Here is a 26183-nt window from a genome sequence, read left to right as displayed (position 1 = left end):
CACCAGGAAGAGAAAGTCCCAAGAGAGAGAGTCATAAGCCTTCTATACATCTAACTTGAGCCCTATACCACCACCCCTCATCGCCTTATGCATCAAATTACTCATCTCCGAAGCTAAGTAGATATTTGAAAACATAACCTTGCCTTTCTGGAATGCCCCCTGTTCCTCAAAAACCAGAAGGGGAAGAAGCGCCCCCAACCTGTTAGCCAGAATCTTTGAAATAATTTTGCAGAAGAGGTTACCTATACAGATAAGGCAAAATTTGCCCAACGAGATCGCACCCTCCACCTTGGGAATCAAGGAGATGAAGAAATTATTCGTCCCTTTAGGCATGATCCCTTCCCTGAAAAAGTTAGCCACAGCCCTCCCCACATCAGTCCCCACGATCTCCCAACATCGCCTAAAAAACAACCCTGGAACCCATCCGGCCTAGGTGAACTGTCGAGGTCGAGGTCCCACACAGCACCCTTAACTTCATCAATCCCAGGGACCAGCTCCAAAGCCTTCCTATCTTCCGCCCCCAAGACATTGGGGATCAAATCAAGAAGGTCCAGGTGCTCGGCCAAGGGGACCGCCTTGTGGAAATCTTCAAAAAAACTGCATATATACTCTGCCAAATCAGCCGGATTAACCACCACCGTTGTATCACCTTTTTTAAGGCATTTAATCTGATTTTATTTTTTTCCCTCCTTATCACCGTAGAAAGATGGAAAAACTTAGAGTTGCAACCACCCTCTTTGAGCCATTTATTTCTGGATTTTTCCCTCCAGAGCTTCTCACATTCTTTCAAAGCAAGCAGGTATCTAGTTTTTGCATCTGCTTCCTGCCCAAATAAGAACTCATTGACCCGACATGCCTCCATAGTTTCCCACACCTCCTCAACCTTAAACTTAGCCTCCTTCACCGCCTGAATCAAATTCGGGAAAGCCTCTTGGGACTGCTATCTTAGAACCAACTTCAACCTCTTGAGTTTCTACCTCAAAATGAAGATTGGGGAGCCCATGACCGGCTGCCTCCAAGACTGTTGCACCTCCTCCAAAAAATTAGGATTCTCCATCCAAAACAAATGGAATCTAAATGGGGCATTGGTCGACTTACTCCAAGACTCATGGCCAATAAGGAGGGGGGAATGATCCGAAGCCACCCGGGCCAAGGCATGTTGAGAGCAACCTTGAAACATTTCAATCCACTTAGAGTTACCAAAACTTCGATCCAAAATTGCCTCCACACGACCCCTCACCCTATTTTTCGACCAAGTAATTTTTTTACCAAAGGAGGGCACTGAGATGAGGTTGCAAGAGTCGACCCAAGGACCAAACTCTAAGGCCGAGCCTACAGAGAAAACCCGTGGGCCTCTCTTCTCTTTTGACAGCAGCGTTATTAAAATCCCCTGTCACAAGCCAAGGAACCGAACCCAAATTAAGGTTGATCAAATCTAACAACAACTTCTGCCTATCCACGCGCAAACATCTAGCATGACTGGCTGAGATATATAGTAAATTACCTCTCCACAACACTGACATAGAGATGTGCTGGTCCGAACTGGCGATCACAAAAGGCCTAGCCATCTCCATTTTCCAGATGATCCACAAATTTGGGGTGGCTCCCGAACGCAAGTTGTGAATAAAGTCTACCGAGTAACCCAGTTTATTGAAAAATAAAGCTGGAATTTATTAATCTCTACCTTAGGTTCAGCCAAACAAATTAAATCCGGTCTCGAGTCTGAGATAATAGACGACAGCGCCAAGCGAGCTGCATTTTTCCTACTACCTCTTATATTCCAGAAGAGGACTTTCATTGAGCACTGAAACATTTTGCCCCCAAACGCTCTGGGCATTTGTGACCCTGCAGATCCACTTGTGAACCCAGTCTTCCTTTGTGCAGCTTCGACTGTAGCGCACCCGTCATCTCTACATGCAGGGCTGCATTGTCAATGGCAGCTACTTCCTTCGCATGCACCACCACTATTTCGTTAACAATGGACGTCTCTGCCAATTCCCCCACCACATGCAACGTATCCACGGGGAGAACCACCACCAATTCCCCTCCACTATGGTGCCACGGTTCTGCTCCTAGGGGGAGGAGGTTTTTGAACTACTAGCATTCCTTCCACCACAAGCTGAAACAGCACCAGGCCCCCCGACCCTCGCCCCGGCCCCACCAAATTGGCTATTGTTCACTGTAAAATGATCTGCATGGCCCGATCCGTGACCCGGACTAGAGACCACCACGTCACGGTGCATAATATCCACTCTACCCGAATTGCGTGGATGTGTTTCCATTCTTGCATCGCCCTAATCAGAGGCAGCCATCTTATGGTCACTACTCCTTTGATCTCTTCTATCTTCATTAACCATATAGGCAGCTCCACCAATGGAAAGGCGTGGATTCCCTTCCAAAATAACACCAACAAGTTGAGCCAAATCTGGCAACGTATCACCCTCCTAGTTTCTTTCCATAAACAGGTCACCACTGTTTCCAGCTGAAGCATCACCACCGTTCCCCAGAGGGCTCCCTCCGACCACCTCCACACACGAACCAACGGTTTCAGGAATCCTAGAAGGAATGGAGGAGGGAGACCTAGAACTCTCCTTGCTAGCTGAGCGAGGCCTGTTCGACGAGCCCAAATTTCTGTTCTCCAGAGCAATAGTAACATTTGAATCCTTCGCCACTATTTTCTTTCTCGCCTCCACCGCTAAATGCTCGTTGCAGTTACTGAAGGCATACCCTACTCTCCTACAAAAACCACAGTGTAGACACTGATTTTTGGTCACCCCTAATTGGCGATGATGACAACGGGACATGGACGATGGACGACGCACTCTCCCTCTTTTTAGACCCAAGATACCTGACCCATAAGACCAAAAACCACGCTGAACATAAAATGGCCCATTTTAACCCCAAAAATAAGGAAAAATGGCACTGCGCTCCCACGGCGCCGTGGACTCTTCCCACGACGCCGTGGACGCCTTCCCACGGCACCGTGGGCGCCTTCACATGGCACTGTGGGGGTGTGTACCGGATTTCCACGGTGCCATGAGGGGGTGTGACATCAGCCTGCTGACGTCACCCACGGCGCCGTGGAGGACTTATCCGGCCAGGAGAGAGAAGGGGTCCCTCCCTATAAATAGGAGGGTCCCCTCCCACATTTCCCAAGGAGGATTGGGTGGAGAGACCCTCCCCAAGTGATTCCTAGCCTATTTTCCTCCCTTTTCACCCTCATGTCTCCTCCTTCTCTCATGAGAGTGTGAGTGCTTGAAATTTTCTTATGGCGGACAGATCCTTCGATTGTCCCTCTGAGTATAGAGCACTTTGGTTCCTTGGCGTTGTTATCCCGTTTGTGCACGGATAACCATCAAAACTCCTTTATTACAGACGTTATTATGTCTGTTTACCCCTCTCCAAATCACTTGAAAGAGCCGTTACTCTGCCGAGAAAGAATCGGCGTCAGTCCATTCGTCTATCTCCCCTGAGCCAGGGGAATACAACCATACAGGTATAATTACTGCATTTTTGTTGATTCAATGTAGTCCTTTCATATTTCATCATTTTAGTCCATATTTTGCACATATGTAATGTAGTTTATTATGCTTTAGTTCAATTCATAGCATCTGAATGTAGTTCATAATATCCCCCATCCTCGCAATAAAAGAGAGAGAACATTCGTCCTTATGTAGCATCTAACACAGAGAGACCGGCAGCGGTCGGGCGAGGTGGCTGTCTAACACCTTTCCACACTCGTAACCTAACCCCTTACCCGAACCTTTGGTTGGACCATATGGAGTCACGTAGCCCGATTCCGCTCACCACGGGTAGGGCTACACTTAATGGGTCCTAGGCCCTAACCCTAGGTGGCGACTTCTCATTATATTAGCATATTTTAATGCATGATCCCAATCCCCTATTTATCAATATTATACAGTGACAATATTATCCATATCCATATACACACACACATATATCTCCCAAAACCCTATGTCGCCATATACAATAAGGGCTGAGGAACCCTCGTCTCGAGGGACCACGGTACTTACACACAGTGAAGGAGATTATCCTCATACACCATAATCTGTTTGAACCAAAACAACTCCAAAGAGCCGACATGTTCACATCCCACCATGATCTCATCCAGCCTGTCGGCAAATTCATCCATGTCTATAAGGACCAGAGCAAACATCCCTACAATGTCCTCACTGGTTCGCTTGTCAAGCGCCACCGGCGTGCCCAACACTTTGGACAGAGAAAGAAGGATGTCTGGGTGCCAATACTCAAACAGAAGGTCTGGGAAGCAAACCCAAACAAGCTTTCTAGCTTGATGAGCTCCATTGACATTGAAATCCAGACGCCATCTCTGGAACCTAATCAATTGATTCTCCACTCTAACAAGACTTCGCCTCCATGTCAGGCTCATGTCAGCCTCCAGTTCAAACCGAAAAATAACGTACCCCTTACCAATCGAAATCAAGTCCACAGACCCTTTCAACCTCTAAAAGTCCCTGATTGCTTTTCGCAAAGTAGCGAAGGGAACCTGTTGCAGGTTTAAACGCCCAATCAACGCATACCTGAAACGCTGGACTTGAGACTCGTAAGTACCCTGAGGGATTTTTACCCTTGCAAATCCACCCTCATGGATCGGCACAGGGAGAGTTTCTACATCTGGTAGGATGCTCTTACCCACCGCCTCCATAAAGGACTTCCCCCTGGTGGGGCTGAGGTGCCTCGACCCAAATCCTTCAAAGCCTCCATCTCCTTTGGGACCCCTCCACCATCCCCCGAGTGGGGAGGGTCATCATCCTCTTCAACATCTGCGAATGAGTCCTTCTCGGCCTAAAAGACAGCAGCAATCCTTCCACTCCCCATCCTCTATCGCACTCTGACATTCTCCCTATTTAAAATAGGAGAAATATTTTTTAAATGATCGTGCATGGTACACGACCATGCATATAGTTGTCGGATGGGGTGATGGGGTGCATTGTAGGGAACATGGATCATCTACACGTAGGGTCCAAGTGAATGTACATCTCAGAGTCAATTACATGTTTATTTTGTTTCCATAAATACTCCTCCTCCCCTTGTAAACGGCAAAAATAGGATAGGTGGTTGGCTTTCACATATACATGCGCCTGCACGTACGTGCAGAGGAACCAAACTCCATCGTATATCCTTATCTCCCATCCAACAGTTGTGTGACTTCCCCACCAAACCTTTTGCCTTTAAAGCATATATAGCTAGCAAAAGAAACTTCTAGCAATGTTTTTCTTTACCTTCGCCAAAAAAAAAAAAAAAAAAAGAGTGCTACTGCTATTGCAATCTTTTGTTGTAAATGTTAAAGCACACTATTAAACAGAAGCAAAAACAACTAATAGCTTCTATCACCGATTGTAATCGTATCCATGCCATCAAACAAGTAACAGCTTCAAAGATATTTTAGCTATCAAAAAAACTAACAGCACTAAATGTAATGTTTTCACCATATGTGGGCTAGCATCCAGTCATTGTACGGGTATGGACTAGTGGATGGGTGTTGGCTGATGGGCATGGTAGGATGAAATCCTATGCGGGGGTTAGTCTCCCTAGCGGGAAAAGGCTTCAGTGTGCTTATTCTATTAAGTGCAAAGAATGATTTTGTGTGTGAGCCTACTTGCAGTTATGTCTTATTATGGGAGAGACATAATTTTTTTAAATTATAGGGTTGGTCCCTGCTCCCAGTCTATATAATGGTAGCAATTCCCATTAGTTGTTAACCCTAACAATTATATAGAGAAGGGAGTAGACAAGACTTTCAAGAAATTCTTCAACAAGCAATATGGATCCGGGTATGATTCCTATCAAATCTTCATTACTATAGATTGTTTGTGTTTAATGATTCATCATGTTCATCCTGTAAAATATTAGAACACTAAAATCATATCCATTTATTCAAATATAAAATACTACAAGCCAACAGAACTCCCCACAAATCCAACAACAAAAGTTGGACCAACAATTCATGTGGCTCACTAAGGATAGACTTCAATGAGAGACCTTAAACCTACGAGAGGAGTGATCTTATAGTGAGTCCGTAAATCCAGACTCCAAGAAAAGCTTCTCCCATTCTTTCTCTGTCCTTTCTTTTCCAGTGACCAAAATCATCATTAACATATCAAATAAGAGCTGGGTTTCTGTTGACTTGTGTTCTACCTTCCTATCCCCCACCACCATGGCTATGATGATCACCTTCCCCGAGTTTCCTTTCATGTCCCCTCTAGAGATCGCTTCTTTGCATCCCTTCAATATCTTTATGCATTGCTCATCATTCCAGTCATGTAGAATCCACTGTGGTCATGTCAAAGCCCATATGAAGTTAGGAACCAAACATCTTTGCTTTGCCTTCAAAAGAAAAATAATAATAATGAAAAGAAGAGGGAATTCACTTGCCTTGAGCAGAACTGCATCTGCACTAGGGATGGACCCAAACATGTCACCTGCAATATACTTTAGGTTCTCATTGCCTTTCAAAGTAGCAACCACATGCGGTAGGTCAAACACTATACATTTCAAGCTTGGGAATGTTTCAGCAATGGTCTTAGCCACAGTTCCAGTCCCACCTCCAACATCAATCAATGACTTTAACCCTTCAAACACAACCTTACACTCTGTAACAACCACACTCATCACCAATCTAGCATCGCTTGCCATAACTTCATTGAAGAATTTGTTGAACTCATTGTCTTCGCCTGCATTGTCCCACATGTTCCTCCCATGTGCGGTCTCAAATGCAGTATTTAGACCACCTCCCTGGAACCATGCACTGAGGAAATTCCAAGGTGTCAACCATCTCGGATCAAGCATTAGTCGCAAGAAGGGTGAGACACTCTTGGAATTATCCTTAAGGAGAAGCCTAGACGAGGGTGTGAGCAGATATCCTTCTTCTTCTTCTTCCTGATATTTGCAAACTTGTCGACATGCAAAGAAGCCAGAGTGCACCAATAAGCGCATGAGGCGAAACAGACAATCAGTCTTGGTCTTTGGGATGGCAAGCTTCATGACCAGTTCAGAGAGGGTGATGGGTTGGTGATGGTTGTGAACAATGTCTGGTATACCCAGCTGAACTGCACATCCAAGTGAATAAGAGTTTACGAAGCCAAATATATGGTTCCATATATGAGCTTGAGCATGGAACAACTCCTCCCCACTCTCTTTCTCAATGAGAGGGGTTCAGGCGCTCAGCAGCACAACTAACGGAAATCCAATCCATCCCAACCTTGTGCTTAAGAGGCTGTAGGCCTCAAGCTCTGGAGGAATAGGTGGGCCTCGTGCATTTTTTTTTTTTTTAATCTTCGTTACTGGAGGCGATGAATTGGCAATGTCCATGGCGGGGGGTCGGAGTGGCAAGCTCTGAGGAATTTTTTGTTTTTTAAGACGATATGGGTATTTTGATAAATTATTTGTAGGAAAAAATTCCCAGGACGCCAATGCCCAGGCCTAAACTACACGCCCCCCCCCCCCCCCCCTCCCTCCCCACACCCCACCCGAAACACTATAGCACCTCTTCTAAAAAGTCCTAAACATCCCCCTATTTGACACAGTTCCCTATTCTACACCCTCCTTCTCCCAAAACCGCACAAGGGTTTCGGAGGGAACCCTCGATCTCGTATTACTTATATAGCTGTTTACTATAAATTTGTAGTGAATCTTCTTTCTCTATAATCAATCTTAGAGAGGTATGAGGACGAGCAACTGTAGCTCTATTCTCTATTGATAGTAAAGCAAATCTCGTCTCACTGTGGATATAGACAATCTTATCGAACCACGTAAATTTTTGTATTCATTATGTGATTGTTTGTTTGGGATTTTCATTTTTTTCTGTATCGTTTTATTTTTACATTTTTCTACAATATACTTGTAATATAGCAGTACAATTCTTAGATCATTTTTATTGTACATTATTCTTTCATTATTAATATACTCTTTTGCCGACCTTTAACACAAAAAAGCAGTACAGCTCTTAGATGTATCAGAAGGTGGTAGACACTCACCATATTTAGTGCATTACGTACTAAGGTCATTGTAGCCAATGGAATAAAATGCTCATGGTTGTTGCAAATGCCAATATATTTCACCCCGCATATAAGTTGCATGAGTCTCCAAGAATTAACCAGATATCTTTTTTTTTTTTAATGAAAGTGTAATCACACAAACCACACATCAATCCCAAAAGGTTAACCGATTTTTAGGACCGCAAAATTGTGGATATACCCAATATTAATATGTTATCTACCTAATGGCAACCTGCGAGTCATGTTTTGGTATGACAAGTTGAGGGTGAAGACGAATTAATAATTGTTTACATTAAAAGGATAGTGGAAGGGTTATAAATAAAAAGAGGGGCATTCCATAAACGTGCAAATTCTTTTGGGTCATTAGTCATTAGTGCATTGTCGATTACCTAGTACAGCCTAAAAATATAATTAAAGGTGTTTTTCTAGGTTTGCTAAATTTAATTATACTACAGGTCTTTGTCAATTGGATATGGTAAATTCGGTTATACTGCATGTCTTAGTCAAGATTTGCTAAATCTAACTATACTATAGTAACTGTAAATTCTTATCAAAAAAAAAATGGTAACTGTACATTGGCATGTCCATGATTTGAGGAATCAGAATCCGATCAGGTGATGACACGTGGCAGCACAAGACCGTCTTAAACTTAGACTACCTCAATAACTAAGCCTACTCTACGGATCTGAACAACCTCGGTAGAAAAACAGACAGGGATGACCCGACCTTGAGGGTTGGAAAATTATCGTATCCATTTATCTGTCCTTTCATTTCCTCCATTTCATCTAATAGGGGGAGTGGACCCCACCCGGGCAGTGTGTTCATGCAGGGGGTAGGATGGTCATTTCTCCCCCCCCCATGAGAAGAAATGGAGAGGCAGATAAATGGAGACGATAAAGATCCCTTGAGGGTCGGCCCACAACACACATAGTTCTTCATAAAATAGATAAGAACAAGGCAGGACAGGCCAAGACTAGCAAGGAAGCAGTAAAGTACGATCCGACCTTACAAGTCGGTCATCAAGCAGGGATCCCAGGATTCACAGAGGCCGATCCCTAAGGTCAGTCCAAGGAATCATTCAAGATGCCAACTCACCAAGTATGAGAGTTGAGGCATCAAGCTGACCAGAGAGAATTTGGATCGTCTACGGCCTGTCTGCCAGTAGCAGCCGTAGCAGCCTCCTAATGAGGCGCGGTGTAGTGACCGCCTTGCCCGAGCAGGGGTAAGGTGGTCATTGCGCCACGCCTCATTAGTAGGCTGCTACGGCCAGTAGGCCATAGACGATCCTTCAAACCATTCAAGTCGACCCACACAGGTCGGCAGTAGAGCCATTCAGTCCAAGTCATCGATAGACCAACTTGACTATCGACTTAACTACTACCTAATCTCGCACTGGGATATTCGAGCCGCCAACGCAGAAAATCTAATCACTTGTCTGACAAGTAAGCAGCCCAGCACCATGTTCTAACTAAAGAAGGACTCTTTCTTAAAAGGAAGTCTTTTCCAAAAGGCTAAAAGGTCGTAGAACGTACGCACAAATATTTTGACGGTACGTTCTTCAACTGAAAACAGTTTATTTAGTCCCATTCAATCTCAGTCATTGAACTGCTAATCTAACATCGGCTGCAACCATTAACTCTCTCTCCTCTGCGTCTCTCCATCCCCCAATCCACCCTCTTCCTCTCCCCTCCACCGCGAACCAACAGCCCCCTTCCCCTACCTTCTCTCTCCCTCTCCTCACCTCATCAATCGAGTTTTTTCCCTATTTCTATCGGTTTTGATTGAATCTACTTTATTATTATTATTTTTTTGGCTTCCTCTAGCTGCGAGTTTCTTCGCTGTTATGAGATTTTGGTTTTCTCTTATTCTGTGAAGGGATATGATTTCTGAGTGAGAGCTCTGTGCTCTATGATCTATGTTTGGGTCTTAAGGAGATGATTACAGATGGAATAGATCATATTCGAAAATTATGGCTAGCTACTTTTGTGAAGCCTATTTCAGGAGATTCTTACTCAATCCGAGATGCAGTCTTTGTGATTATTGTAGTTCGGTCACATTTGCAATAGTTTCTAAAAGAACATTAACACTGAACCCAAATACCCTTTCTCTACCCCAACGTCTTTCCTCCAAGTAGAGGATATTTCTGCATAGTTGAGTGAGTTGGTAAAGACTTCTACATGATTTGTGACTTCTGGATTTTCCAGCGAAGAGGCGAGCTTCATCGATGACTCCATTGATGATGAAAACGATGAGATGGAAAATTTACTGCCAGACTCATTCAATCTTGGCATTGATGAGGAGTCTAGTCTGGAGGCGCAAATGCAAGAGTGGGTCAGATTCATGGATGATCAAAATGAATCAACGTTATCAGTATGCACTTGCAAAACGGAGTCCATGGAATGGCTTAGGCACTGATCGTGAGGCACTGATGATGAACCTCAACTTGTCCAAGACCCAAGTAATGGTTGGAGCCTGCAACCAAAAAGCATCCCTCGTCGCATCCAATAGCCACATTAAAACTTACTTTAATGGAGCTGTGAGGAGTGGGGGGTGACAGAGCGGGAGGAATTGGGATGGACTGGAGAGAGAGAGAGAGAGGGCCGGGAAAGATTGAATCGTAGCAGCGGCAAAAGTGGCCATGAACCCTTCATCGTAAAAACCAGGAACCGATGACCAAAGAAAATCAATTGATGGCTCAGATTAATTTTATGCCAAATGTATGGTTAATATGATAAAGACGAGAAAATAAGTTCGGAAGACGTCCGTCCTGATACCACACACCCTTTCCAAAAAGGAATCCACACCCAATCTCGTACCTAAATTGGAACACCTGCCAAATTGAGATTCTCCATAACTGCCTCAACCTCCACTCCAGCCTATAAATATCCAGGTTTGACCTAGGTAAAGGGATGGGATCGCTCTTTGCTCTAGAAATTCATTTGCTGTGAAGGAAACTGACCTAGGCATTGGAGAGTCCCCATCTGTCGAAACCGGCACTCCCTTGTCTGTTTGTTCTTTCATGCAAGTCATCCTCGGAAGAGTCGTCGGACGATTTCTTGCGCAACATGCTTTTTATTTATTTAGTCAATAAAATGACATAAAATCAATAAAACTTACCTCAGCCAATCCTCCCCAAGTTTATTGAAGCAATACCTCCTAAAAAATATAGATTATGGAAAATTTTTGTTTCTTCTTCCCGATTTTAGTTTATAGGCTTTCAATCGATTCTAGACAAGTTCAACCGATACCAACGATCAGAATTGTGGCAGTACATATGGAGAAATGGTGCCCATTGTCGCCTCACACGTTTTCAATAGTTGTAACTAGTTTTAAAGGTTTAACACACATCATCCATCTTGTAAGCTAGGAAGCTTATTTGGATATAAAATGGAAACTTTGCGCCAATTTCTTTAGGATGTGTCTGGTCGCAAATAAAGGGAAGTGAAATCAGTTTTGAAACGATGAAAGAGAAGTCTGTAATCAAGATTGTATAACCCACCCCCATGTTTAGTAATTATGCTTTTTAGATATAATATTTATGGGGTGCTGTTCTCCGTGTCGCAGCGTAAGCTACATCCAGGCACATGGGGGTGGGTGCAATGACCACCCTGCCCCCCTGAGTGGCTGGCCCATGTGCCTGGGCGAAGCCTGCGGCACAGGGAACATTCTCCCAATATTTATTTTACTTTTCAAATCAAAGGGATTTGATTGCAAAGTAAAGTTAATAATGATATATAGAATATTTTGGAGTTAGTTATATAGTCACATGAGATAATGATTATAACAAATTTCACGTTAATATTGATTTGATTTCTCTTCCCTTGCAACTGAATGAAGCCTTTTGGATAATCCAATGCTACTACATTCAATTTCTGTCTCAAATACAAAATACCCTTAGTTCAAGGCTCTTGGTATCAGCCCTCAAGATTGATCAAACTTGTAACTTTGGAATCCTATATCATTTTTTTTGGGGTAAAACTATAATCATTGGATCATGAACCATTTCTAGTAGAGTTCATGCAACAATGACATCTTTGTTACTTGTAAAATGAAAAAAGTAAAGTCTTAGGCTGTGTTTGGTAATGCTTTTGTTTCAGAACTATTGGTTTTTATTTTTATCATTTTTTTTCCTATTCTGAAAACACGTCTTTTTACCACTAAAATGGTATTTGGTAAACTTGTTCCAAAAACATTTTCAGAACAGAAAAACATCTGTTGAACCGTTTGGTAAAACCTGATCTGGAAAGATGATCCCATGCCCAAGCCCATCTTACCTGGTAATTTCGTTGTGACAAATTATTGTATGCCCAATTCAATGATAGAATTTCAGCCTCAAGTAAGCATGGGAAATTATTGAAAAGTGAATTCAAACTTCAAATTTTCATCAATTACAAAATTGTCATTTCAGTCTTAAGGAATCTTACATTTTAGTAATTTTTATTTTGAACTTAATTTTAACCTATTTTCCTTGTCAGTTTTAAGCTGAAATTTGGCCAATGAAATAGGCATGAGATCTTCTATAACATAGACCATCCATGTTTTTTAATTTCATAATTTTTTAATTGGATTTCAAAATTGTAGTCATATTGTTCACCTCACTCGCACCAGACACACCGCCCTTGCGCCTTGACATAGGGGCATGCAAAGTGACCGCTAGTCATTTCTAGGGTTTCAGGGGGTGCAACGGTCATTTTGCATATCCCTGTGTCAGAGCACAGGGGCGGCATGCGCTACCACAATATTGATTTCGTGATTTTATTGACAAGGTGCTATGACTATCTAATTACGGACTTCAGGTTTGCACATGCAAATGCATGTGTGGACAAGAATATATGTGTGTGTTTGTGAAAAAGATATAGTGTATGTATGATATGAGAGAGAGAGGAATAGGCGTAAGAGAAAATGGAGGGAGGTGAGAAATGTGTAAAACACATGATCAAAACCTCCATTTTAAACCAAAGTTCTATAATTTTAATAAGGAATTTGTTAAAAACCATACATCTTTCCCAATGTATTTAATGATCACTGCTAGACAATGTCTGTTTTTATAGTTTAGGAGGCTTGGAACCTCCCCTTTTTTTGGTAAATATCATAAACGTATATATTAAAATTGTAATGAAAATGTTACAATAAGAAGGAGTACAAAATCAGTATGTTTGGCCCTTAACTTCCCACAATGGGAGAATAATCAGGGCATTAAACGCCTTCCACTGCAAAAGCAGGCTAAAATCTATAGTGAGGCCTGCCCAACACTTCCCATTCGACTGCCTAGGCTATGAATGAGGGGGCAGCAGTCCAGGAGAAGGACTCTTGAAGCGTTGTTGCTTTCTTGTGTAGTGCATCCACTGCTGTATTTACCTCCCAATAACAATGAGTTATGCGCCATTGAATGGAGCCAAGGTAGTGTGAGACTGACCACCAATTCTGCAGGAAGTACCATGGGAATGTCTTTGAGAGAACAATCGAGACCACTGAAGTAGAGTCGCATTCTACCCACAGGCTGCTGATTTGTAATTCTTTCGGTACCTTGATACCATCAAAAAAGGCCGACAATTCTGCTTTAAAGTTTGATCCCACGCCTTGGAAAGTGGTGAAGCATCTGAGGGGAGAGCCAAGATGACATCGGAAAATACCCCCTGCACCGGCAGCACCCGGATTTCCCAGTAAAGAGCCAATCTATATTCAGCTCTGCCCAGCTAGGGGGTGGATGCTGCCATTTCACCTCTATTACTGAATTTGGTTTCGGTCTAGTAATAGCTACTTGGAATTTTCTGGCCATTACTAGATCAACAACCGATTTCACTTGTATTCCACCAAGGCGAGAGCAATCAGAGACCTCTTTTAGGCACCGCCTCACCACTTGCATCGGGGTTCCTCTAAGATTGTTAAATCTTCTTTTGTTGCACTCTAACCATATTTGTTGATAGTCAATGATCAGAAGGACCCCCAAACTCTACTTAAAGGGACAATCTTCGCTTTCCTTCGCCTCCAGGAGAAGAGAAGCTCCATCGATGGAAACCCATTCCAACCCTCATTAAAGTAATATAGAATTTCTCTCCATACTTGGCGCGCGAAATGGCAATCTATGAAGATGTGGGAGCACGTTTCACATTCAGCTTGGCAGAGTTCGCATCGAGAGACAACAGGAACAGCTCGATGCCTCACTTTCTCGTCTGTTGGTAGTGCTCCATGCATCAAATGCCACCCGAACAAAGAACTACGAGGATGGAGGTCTCGCTGCCATACCGCCCAGAGCCACTCTGGAGGTGTAACCTTTAGTCTAAGACCTTCCCAAGTTGTCTTCACTGAAAAGGCTCCTGAGGTTGAGAGGGTCCAAACCTCAACATCCTCCCTATCAGTTGCCGAGATGCCAAGACCCTGAATTGTTGTGACTACAGCCTGAAGCACCGGGGATGAAATCAAAGGGAAATCCCAATGCTCACCCTCTAAAAAATCCAAAACGGTGGCAGACAGGTTATGTGGGATTCGACTTGACTTCAGTAGATCTTCAACACTCTGCTCTCCTACCCATCTGTCTTACCAAAATCGAATAGAGGTTCCATCTCCAATGACCCATCGTTCTGCAGACTGAACAAAGTCCCATACTCTTCGAATGCCTGGAAGAACAAAAAAGGTTCCAACAAATCACTTTGGGGTACCATCTTTTTTCAAAAACCTCCCTCGCAAAAAATTAGCAAAGGTTGATTTCCCAGTTTTAATTGACCATGCTAACTTGGCAATCAACGCCAAGTTTAGATCCCGCAGTCGTCGTATCCCTAGGCCCCCTTCCTTCTTAGGTTTGCAGAGTTTGTCCCAACGGACCATTATGGCCTTAGAATTATATGCTTCCCCCATCCAGATGAAATTGCGAATCCATCATTTCATGAGGTCTATAGAAGATGCTGGCCACAGATAAACAGAAAAATTATGAATAGGGATACTGCACATCACTGATCTTACCAGCTCTACTCGACCTGCCATAGATAGAAGACGCCCTTTCCAAGCCGACAATTTTTTCTTGAATTTATCTATCAATGGCAGTAACACATCTCTTTTCACCCTCCCATTCATTTGCTCCACTCCCAAATAACGGGTAGACAGCTTGCAGAAAGGAATTTGAAGGGCTACAGTCAGGCGTTGCTTTTGGGCTACTGTAATTTTACCCAAAAACACTTTGCTTTTTGCGAGGTTGATCACCTGGCCTGAATAGGCCCCATAGTCATCTAGGAATTGTTTAACCCGCTTCACACTTTTCAAACCTGCCTTCATAAAAATAAACAGATCATCCGCATAAAGTAGATGAGTAGGGGTGTCTACCTAACGTGGGCCTAGAAGGGCTGAAATCCCTCCCCCTCTGTGCAGCAATGTAAGTCCTCTACAAAAAACCTCTTCAGCAAGGATGAACAAGATGGGTGAAAGTGGGTCTCCTTGCCTCAACCCCCTTTTCACCCCAAAAAGACTCACAGACCCTCCATTGATTAAGACTGAGATCTTAGTTGTGCACAAATCTGTTGCACCCATGAAATCCACAACTGAGAGAAGCCAAAAGCCCCTAGCACATCGAATAAGAAACCCCAATCAAGGGAGTCGAAGGCCTTTTGGATGTCTAGCTTCATGCCCAAACCTCCCCCCAGCATTTCATCGACATGACATTGGTTAACTCCGACGCCATCCCAATGCTTTCAAAAATGACTTTCCCCTTTTGGAATGCCCCTTGCTCAGGGGAGATCAATTTATGCAAAATTGTAGCCAATCGAGTTGCCATAATTTTTGGGATCAGTTTAAAGAAGAAATTCCCCAAACAGATTGGGCAAAATTGCCTAACTTTATTTCAGAACCAGACTTAGAAAATTGTTGTTTAGGCCCTTCGTGACTACTCCTTCCCTAAAAGAAATTTGGATTCTTCTACAAACATCCGAACCAACAGTATCCCAGCATACCCTGAAGAAAGTACCTGGGTACCCATCCGGCTTCGAGGCACTCGAGGGGTCTAAGTCAAAAACCGCGGCTTTAATCTCTTCATGAGATGGGATCCTTGCAAGCATCGCATTGTCATCATTAGTCACCAACCTCGGTACTACAGATAGCAAACTTGCATGCCTGGTAGACATCCTTTGCTTGAAAAAAGTTTCAAAGTACGAAGCCATACAGTCTCCAATAGCACCTGGATCAGAAAGTACCTCTCCATCGTCCGTTTTTAGTTCCCGGATAGTATTTTTGGCCCTTCTGATCTTGGTGAGCATGTTGAAATATTTGGAGCATCTGTCCCACTGCTTAACCCACTTATCTCTGGCCTTTTCACCCCATAACTTCTCTTGCAGAAGAACAGCCTGGTCATAATCTCTTCTAGCTTGCAGTTCATTTTCAAATAATTCTTCTGTGAAACCTTCAGAGTCCAATAAAATTTGAACAGACATCAGATTTGCCCGCGTGCGAGAAACTTCCCGCTCTATATGCGGGAACTCCCTACGTGCCCAATTTTGAAGCGGGCTTTTTAGGAGTTTGAGCTTTGCAGCAACCACAAACCTAGGGGTACCCCGAATAGGCTCAGCCCATGAATCAAGCACAATATTTCTAAAGCTCTCATGTTCAGCCCAAAAGCATTGCATTCGGAAAGGAGCATTAGTAAGGCGTACCTCTTTCTCACATGAAATAACTAATGGGGAGTGATCTGACGACCCCTTAACAAGCACCCACTGCACACAACCATCATACCGATACCACCACTCATCATTGCAGAAACTACGGTCAAGCATAGCCCGCACATTTCCCACTCTTCTCTTATTCGACCAAGTAAACTTGACGCCAGTGGAGGGAATCGGCAGAAGTGAAGCCGAGTCTACCATTGCTACAAAATCCTCTGCCGAGCCCAAATTAAAACGACCCAGGCCCCATTTCTCAGAAGCATACATGTACGCATTAAAGTCGCCAATAACCAGCTAAGGACAAGAAACTCCCGCAAGGGATGCCAAATCACACCAGAGCTGGCGACTGGCTGCACAGAAGCAATTGGCATGAACCACCGAGATGATGCTTTTAATTCCTTGAATCTCCACCTGTAGTGAGATGTGCTGATCTGAGTCCAAAATTATTGTGGGCCGTGACAAGCCAAGCCTCCATAAAAACCAGATATTAGGTGCCCCCGCATCGCGACTATTGCTAATAACTTCTGCATCCAGCCCATGGCCTTGAAAAAAATTGTAGTGGGCAGTGATCCACTCCAATTTCGGGTTCAGCTAAGCATAAGAAGTCTGGGTTATGCTCCTTCATGAGAAACCGCAGGTGGGCACGCGCGGGTTGGTTTCCAATTCCTCTGACGTTCCAGAATATACACTTCATGGTAACCGATCAGAAGGGGAGTCGAGGCGCGCTTCAACTGCGCCCTCGCGTTGTGCGCTGAGCATATCATGATCGACCAAGTTGACCTCTGTGATGCCTTGCCCATGGCGATGCGAACCCAATATGATATTAGATTTTTGGATGTGTTTCTCGCGCCCTTGCCGATGTCGTGTCACCTTAACAAACGGAGCATCACTATCGTGACAATTACCCAGTGCTAAGTAACCCTCATGATGGACTACCGCTGCTCTACCATTGTCTTTGCTGGTCACAGAGATTGGGGAAAGAACTACTTCAAGAACCCCTTCAGACTCAGGATTTCAGTTAGGCTGAGGCATGGCCGAAGAGACAAATTGAAGTTCGCCTACCTCCCTAGTTCCATGGCCGTTGCCAGCTGTAGCAAGATCTCCCATCTGTGAAGAGTCCTCATGAGCCACGGCTTCAACCCCCCCTCAAGCATCGCGCCACCTTCAGTCCCTGCTAAGGAACCGTGAGGGAGTGAATCACATACACATGAGATAGAATTTGAGTGGGACTTATCAGCACCCACGTGTACCTGATCTCCCAGAACCGCCTCCTCCAAACCAGGCTGGTTTGGGAGTGTGATTGGCCCTGGGCCCACAGAATGATCACCATCCAAATTTGAAAAGCCCACGTCTCTTCCAGCCATCGTCGCCCCTGCCGGAGGATCTCACCGCCAGTGCCACTCCCTTGCTTTTGGTGACTGGTTATCGACATAGTTGGCCTCTAGGATTGGAGCTTCAGTGGTCTCAACCCTCTCTTTCCAGGGGCAGGCATGAATCCTATGCCCATATCCGCGGCAGCCAGCACATCGAGATGGAGGGTCTTCGAACACCACTTCTTGTTTGAACACAAAGAGTTCCTGCAAATCCTCCTGCTCTCTTTCAACATAAACTTCCTCCACCCACGGAATCGAATCGTCGATGTCGACACACACCCTCACATAGTGCCATATTACGTGTCCTTGGTCCGTCTATCAATGGCAATCGGCTGCCCCACCGCCTTTGCAATTGACAAAATTATTTCATCGTGCCAGTACTCTTGAGGCAAATTAGGGAAACGTATCCAGGTTAGCCTGTGAGTGATCGATTGTTCTTGGACCCTGAAATCCTTTCTCCACTGCTGAAACCGCAAGGTTTGTACATCCACTCGTAGCGGCCCACGCCTCCAAACAATAGTCATGTCCTCCGTGTTGCTGAAGCGAAAAAGCACAAACCCTTGCCAATGGACTTTAGATGAACCTTCTCCTTCAGCACTCAAGCCATAGTGGCCTCACGAAGCTTAATCATCGAAGTATACTTGAAGTTTACCCTCCCCAATAAAGAGAATTTCATCTTCTCCAATTGTGCTACGTACGCCGCCTGCGGGATCTTGATTCTCGTTAGATTGCCGTCCCTTACTGGCGATGGCAGACTAGCAACCTCCGGCAACCTAGGTTTTACAACCGCCGCAAAAGTCCTCCGAGGCACCACCACATGAGGCTGTTGAACCAAAGCCGGGAACCCCAGAAATCATCCCAGATCATCCACTTCATGAGAAACCCTAGTTGCCGTTGCAATCATTCTTAACAACTGTCTAACCCAAAAATCTGAATTTCATGGTAAAGAGGCCTTTCCCAAGATCATTAGTCTCCACGTGGAACCTCCCCAAGTTACAAACAAAGCAATTGAAGCATTTTGTAGATATTTTACCAGTCATTAAAAGAAAAAAGAATGAAGTAGCAACTAAGGCCTAAACCTAATGGACCCTGTTTTAATTTGTGACACAATAACAGAAGTCTATAGTCTATACAAGTAAGGATGGATGTTTGGTATTTTGTATCATGGATCTTTTCTTTTGGTAGAGTAAAACAATATTTTGACAAAAAATTGTATAGAAGCAGAAGTCCGTGGGCTTCTAAAAGGATTAATTAAAGCTATTAATATTTTTAGATGGACTAACATATAGATTTGAAATGTGTCTCAGAAGCTACAGGACACAATCAAGGAACCTCTCCCTATGGCCATCACATTCTCATTATATTTTTGAACAGCTGAATGTGTACTCTCAAACAATTTCTTTTTGTAATGATGAGGATTTTTGGGTTTGTTCATTGTTTAAGAAGCTTGCCTTAAAAGAAAGCGAACTTCAAAGGGGGCTTACTACTCATGGATCTATAAACGATATTTTATCTTGTTTTAATGTTATATTTGTCTTTTATCATTAAAAAAAAAAAAAAACACAGGCCTAAACCAGAATAATTACTTCTACTTACACTTGCAGATTTCTCTTCAGATATATGAGCAAAGCAATCACACGCAACGCTTGAGCTACATTACAAATCAGTCCGAACAGGAAATTAAGAAAACACTACCTAGATAGTGGTGCATGGCAAGCACCGGTGCACTTGTGATGATTTGATCAAGTGACCAAACCTCAGGCATGCCTTCAAGCAGACAATACCAAACCGCTAGACCAAAGCCCAGGTGTGCAGGAAGTATCTCCCTTAAACACTCCTTCATGCTTCTCTGTGGCCTAACTTGGTCAGTAAATCAAGCAGATGAACCAATTAACATAGCTTTTGTTTGATAAGTTAATTATGTTTTTTCCAATCTGAATGGCAAGTTAATCTGGACATTGTCCAATGATGGAAATTTTACAACCAAATCTGCCCGGAATGAAGTTCGACAACAGGCACCAGTGGTTCTTTATGCAAAGTTGATTTGGAACTGTTTCCTGTCTACTAAGATAGCTTTTTTCACCTGGCAAATCCTCAAGGGCAGAATTTTCACTGATGATTCTTTAATGTTGTTAGGTATTCCTCTGGCTTCCTGATGCTTTTATTATAGGAGTCCAAGGATGGATACGACAAATCACTGCTTGGTAGAGGGAGGTACAGCATCCAAGGTATGGCTTTATTTTTCGAAGTTGTATGATATAGATTTCATTCACTCACAGGAGATTAGAGCCCGTATGTTAGCTTGACAGAGTTCAGCTAGTTTTAAATGTGGGAATTTTTATTACTGGCATTCTTCCTTCTCTAATTATTTGGGAGCTTTGGCGGGAAAGGAACAATAGAAGACATGATGAAGCTTATTGTAATGCAAGTACGATAATAGAGAAGATAAAAGATTGGGTGAGAGGTATTCCTCACCTGGCCAAATTTAAAGTTTACCCCACACAGAGAAAGGTTAATTCTTGATTGCTTTGGTTTACAGCTTTCTCCTCGAAGTGGAAACCCCCCATTCCAGTTTTTTGGTGCCCTCCTTTTGGCACGATCAAGCTTAATGTTGATGATGCTTGCAAAGGTAACCCCAGATTGGGGGTGGAGGTGGTACAATTAGAGGATGGACTGAAAATATGTGTTGATCTTGGGTTGTGAGATTTGGTAGTTAACTCAGATTAGGCGATGATAGTTAGAATGGTCAATCAGAGTAATTGCAATCTCTAGAAAGAGTGGTAATGGTTTCAGGAGATCATGAAGTTATGTGATTCTACTAGGTCTTGTGTCACATTTGCTTTCAAGGAAAGTAACAGAACAACCCTATGAAACAAATGCCAACAAGATTTTCCAATTTGAAGAAGAGCCACCAAAGGAGCTTTGATAGATTCTTTGAGAGGATAAAACCTATCTTCCGATTCTTAGAAAGTAGTTTGTTTGGTTTTGCACTCTTTTCTTTTGCCTCTTCTCTTGTAGGGGTTGGCTTTTTTGGAGTGTTTTTGAGATATGTTTCTCCGTTGGGTTGGAGTAAGGTGGCTATGTCCCCCCCCCCCCTACCTTTTTAAGTTTGATTCCTTTTCAATTAATAAAATTCTAGAGGCTTCCCCAAGTCCCAGATAATATTCAGGGTAATATAAAAATAAAAAAAATAAAAAAACATATCTTCTATTTATGACCTCCTAAACACTCTAGTTAGTAATGTGTTATTAATCCCAGATCCCTAATTTTTTAGGACCAAACGGTTTAAGATTTCAATTTCCATGTCACCATATTAATTTGCTTTGGCACCTCAAGGTAGCCCTTCTTTCCTATTTTCTTTCCTATTTTATCATCTGAAAACTTCACTCACACAACTTCGTTTGTTATATTTTTTGTGGCAACAAAGAAATGCAAAATTGAAATAAAAGGGATAAAATACACTGACTTTTACTTGAGATGCCAACAAAAAATAATACAATGACCAAATGTTCTCTATGCCGGGGGCACAGCCTACACCCAAAAACATGGGGGTGGGCAAAATGACCACCCTACCCCCCTAAATGGCAAGCCCATGTGTTTGAGCGCAACTACACTGCAGCACAAAGAACATCAGCCCAATACAAATATATGGAACAGGAATCCTATGTTAGGCAACCAGAATGTCCCAAAAGGCTGCAAACTTTGCTCATTGATCTCTTTGCCATGCTTTCTAAGTTGTAAGCTCCATACCAAGAGTCTAGCTATTGGTCCAGTTCCAATTATATTCACTTGATAGTTGGTTTTCAACAAATTAAAAGGGGAAAGAAGGGGAGGATTTAGCTGAAAATTCATCCAGTTTAACCTCTACAACCAGCTAGCATGACAAAAGTTTTCTATACCATGGTTCAGCCTAAATAGATGTACAATATAAAAGATCTACCTCATTTGACAAAATATTATCTTCCAAATCCAATTTAACAATGGAGCAACATCTTCAGATTAGTATTTAACTATTGTGGATGATCAAATTTTTATATTTAAGAATTCATTATATACAATGATCTTGGTAAATGAAATTAGTATCTTGAACTTGAAAATTGAAATATGAATGTGTATTTCATATTTTGATTTCATTTATTGGTGAACATGGTTTGTGGCCTTAAGAATAATGCATAATTATGAAAATCAATATTGTTTTTCCTATATAAGTTCTTTTAGTGGCAATAATCAAAACAAGATAAGAAGTTATGGAAGATAAGAAATCAAAGTAACCCACTCACTGATCATTGAGCTCATTGATCAAGCTCAGGGACTAAAAACTAAGATCAGATTTGGCACAGGTAGATTCCGATTCCAGCTAATCCAGATCAGACTGATCTAAAGAACTATTCCATACCGATCCAGACCAATTCTGATTCAGAAAACTACTGAAAATACCAAAATTTCCATTCTGCACTTACAACCATCAAGATTGCTATTAACCACATACGCCAACCACTAAAAGAAGGGAAAGTTCTAGAGAATAAAGCCCTAAACCCAAAAACGGTTCACTATACAATATTAGAAAGTAATTCACTAAGGAAACAACAGAGAGAGCAGCATTTCATGCACGCTCACCCCTAATCCGACGAGCAAGCTGGATATCTTTGGGCATAATCGTAACCCTTTTCGCATGAATCGCACAGAGGTTGGTATCTTCAAAGAGCCCGACCAGATAAGCCTCCGCAGCTTCTTGAAGCGCTGAAACAGCAGAGCTTTGGAAACGAAGATCAGTCTTGAAATCCTGAGCAATCTCCCGAACCAAACGTTGGAATGGGAGCTTTCGGATGAGAAGCTCGGTACTCTTCTGGTACTTCCTAATCTCTCTCAAAGCCACCGTTCCTGGCCTGAATCGATGAGGTTTCTTCACGCCTCCAGTCGCCGGAGCAGATTTCCGAGCCGCCTTTGTAGCCAATTGCTTCCTCGGAGCCTTTCCTCCGGTAGATTTCCTGGCAGTCTGTTTCGTACGCGCCATTAGAGATTGCAGAAGCTCAGAGTTATCGAAATGAGAGGGAAATTTTTTGAAAAGCTTGGACGAATTTTGGAAACCACGATTTGGACGGCTATTTATAGGAGTTCAAAATTGTGGCGGGATGTACGAAGGAATCTTGATCGTTGGTGTTTTTTATTCTTTACGGTTCAGATTTGTTTCGAAAATTAAACACGGATCGCCAGCTCGGATTACCAAAGTTCATTTTTATTACAGGGGAAAATATTATAATATAACTTTCCACCCCTACCGGCTACTGGTGCTCCTCCTCGGAAAAAATTTTGCTGCTATGGCTGTAGCAGGAATGTTTCTACTACAAGGCTAGCAGTCAAGGAAATGGAATAATTCACTTTTCCTTTGGATTTATAAATATCTTTAGTATTTTCAAAAATATCCCTTAAGATTCTTTTTTTATTGCTACTAGCGGCAAAATTTTCTACCAAAAAATAAAACAGCAAGATTTCGTCCCTCCTCCTGGTGAAGGAGGAAAATACTTTTTTTTTGTTTTTTGATAGAAATGAAAGAGGAGAACCAATCCTTTAACCTATGGAACCGTATTCTCTAATCTCTACAATGGTTTCAAAAGTCAGAATCAGATTTTTTTCGGAACGGAATTGGCTCTACAATTTACAGTGATTCTCGCTAATTTCATCAATTTTAAGTCGATTTTGATTGATCGCAGCCTATTCTGGCCGATTCATATATGGGGAGAAGACTCAGAATTATCAAATTTTTTTTTCCTTTTGATAATAAGAAGCAATAGTATAGTTAATTGATCAGAAGTACGTCATCATCTTGAGATAGAAAATCACACTGATCTATCACGGTTATAAAAGCAAAATATTGCAAAACAAGAAAAATGTTGATGATATCAATTTAGGACCCATTCTTAAATGGATGCATATAAAAAAAATGAATAAATAATTCCAACATGGTTTTTTGCCCATTTATTTTATAAGGTTGATCGAGGTTTTGTGGTCTATGCATTCCACATAATGAGACATCATACATGGTTCTACATTCAATACATGGTCTAATGCAAGTCTCAAGATCCCTTGATTATAAATAGAGTTTGTCAAATGAAAAAACAAAGCATTGAAAAATCTGAGACTACCAAAAGATGCATGGGTATCCTCCTACATGAAAAGGTAAATAATTAAAACTAAGATTGAAATTCAATAAATGGTTGATCCAAATCATTTCTTAGATACCCACGAAAATAATCATTTTCTGCCCTTGTTTTTTTTTTAGCCATTGGAGTGCCTTAAAGCTGGATTTTTCTTAAGGATGATTTGTGCTTATAAATAGAGGATTTGAGAACCCTTTAGGGGTATTTTGGGGACTTAACGGTGCACCCTCTTGGATGATTTTTGAAAGACAATAAGAGTCAACCTTAGAGGATCTCAAGAACACCCATGAGCCAAACTTGAAAAATCGTCAATAGGGGCTTCAGAAGAGGAACCAAGCCATGCACACTATAAATGGAAAATCTATCTTTGAAAGCTATTAAGTATATGTTTTTAATTTGTTTGTCTTCCCTATAAGAAGGATTCATTATGAACTTGTATTTGTATATCTCTAATCAAGTGTAGACGTTTGCCTAAAGTTGTTTTAAACAAAACATGATATTTCTTTTCAACTCTCATGGGATATTTAAGGGGACTTTTGAACCATCAAAGACATCACTCACTACTCTTCATTGCATTTAAAACTGAGTATTCTTTCTGTTTGCACCCAATCACAAATTGGGATTCCGTTATACGTGCCATAAGGCCGTGCATTGCACGTTGCCATCAAAGAGATCCCATTTTAAATTTGATTTAACCAAGTGGAAAGGTGGGACCCGTCATGACTATAGATGGTGGGAGGTTACAAACCCCACATAGTCACATGGCACAAGAGATTAGCACTTTGGAGTGAAAGTGGCCCCAATACAAGGAAGCAGGTGGAAGTGGTGGTTATGGGAGTTACCAAGTGAATATCTTCTATTTAAGACCAAGCCAAGCAAAAAAAAAGGACATCATCCAACGGATCAACAAAAACACTCTAGTTTTTATCTTAACTTTATCCTTTCCTTTTTATCTTTCAAGATGTAATCTTTCATCCTGCTCTGTAATTTTTGCTGGAGTTGGGTTCCAACCACCAATGCCTCATTGGCTTATGTTTCGAAGGGCATTCATGTAGGTCTTGCTTGGAGAATAACTCCAGCACCCATGTCTTTTGGCCCGTGTTTCAGAAGACAACCATCATCATTGAGTTGCGAACTTCATCAGTCCGTGGCTGGCAGAGTTGTGGAAGCTTCATCAAGACCCGTTTTTGGGAGATGCTTGGAGAACAACTCCAACAATCTTGTCTTTTGGCCCGTGTTTCAGAAGGCGACCATTAACATCAAGTTGCAAGCTCCATCAATCCATGGCTAACAGAGTTGTGATGCTTCATCAAATCCATTTCTGTGAGATTATGTGATTTGATCGTAGAGTAGTTCTACTGTAAACGGGCTGTTTCATCTTAGAACAGGCCGTTAAAGTAGTTGTACTGTAAACGTCAAGTTGTAAATCTCATCAATGTCGGATTCGTAAGTTGTAATGACTCCAATCAGATATTGACTGCAAGTAACCAATTTGATCTTCAATCTTCTTCCTTTGCTTTGTCCATCGCGATTTGCTTTAATCCAAAAGACCTTAGAGCTACTCAGGCACGGAATGATCCCCTTCTCGTCCTGGTTAGAAGTCAGAACGGGCCGTTTCTGTTGAGAAAAAGTCCTCATACATAAACTCCAATCATCTATCATGATGATATATATATTTTGATGACAACAAATAAATCGAATTGTACTAACTCTTGTTTAAGATGTTTAGATAAGAGCATAGCACCAAGTGAGGGGGAGCACTCAATTCAAGAGATTGATGCTCAAAGTAAATTGAACCTTGTCCAATCCTTCAAGACATCAAAGAATCATGAAGAATGAAGAACAAGTTTTAAAGACAAAGATCAAGACAAGTTAGAGGAACTCATTTTGAAGACATTCATGTAAAAAAGTGAAGTTCAAAACTTGAAGAAGATTGAAGACTTAGAATTGTGCTATGTTGTTAAATCA

General features: G+C 42.3%; 1 protein-coding gene and 1 pseudogene across 1 annotated transcript; both read right to left on the bottom strand.

Annotated features, from left to right (window-relative positions):
• Positions 1 to 126: 126 nt before the first annotated feature.
• On the bottom strand, positions 127 to 23088 carry LOC122641087 (histone H3.2). Its single transcript, XM_043834405.1, has 5 exons — positions 22665 to 23088; positions 9334 to 9340; positions 1845 to 1856; positions 1444 to 1445; positions 127 to 138 (listed from the first exon to the last, which is right to left on the bottom strand). The coding sequence occupies exons 1-2, from the start codon at positions 23069 to 23071 to the stop codon at positions 9337 to 9339; spliced, it is 411 nt and encodes a 136-aa protein (XP_043690340.1). The 5' UTR covers positions 23072 to 23088; the 3' UTR covers positions 127 to 138; positions 1444 to 1445; positions 1845 to 1856; positions 9334 to 9336.
• LOC122638721 lies at positions 6000 to 7191 on the bottom strand (annotated as a pseudogene).
• Positions 23089 to 26183: the final 3095 nt, after the last annotated feature.

The sequence above is a fragment of the Telopea speciosissima genome, chromosome 9 (genome assembly GCF_018873765.1).
Source record: "Telopea speciosissima isolate NSW1024214 ecotype Mountain lineage chromosome 9, Tspe_v1, whole genome shotgun sequence".
Lineage (NCBI taxonomy): Eukaryota > Viridiplantae > Streptophyta > Magnoliopsida > Proteales > Proteaceae > Telopea > Telopea speciosissima.
Note: the sequence above shows the minus strand (reverse complement) of the source record. Positions and strands in the feature narration are given on the sequence as shown.

What these genes read in the sequence shown, in the direction of transcription:
- LOC122641087 (XM_043834405.1), bottom strand. Translation starts at nt 23,071, where the DNA reads ATGGCGCGTACGAAACAGACTGCCAGGAAATCTACCGGAGGAAAGGCT.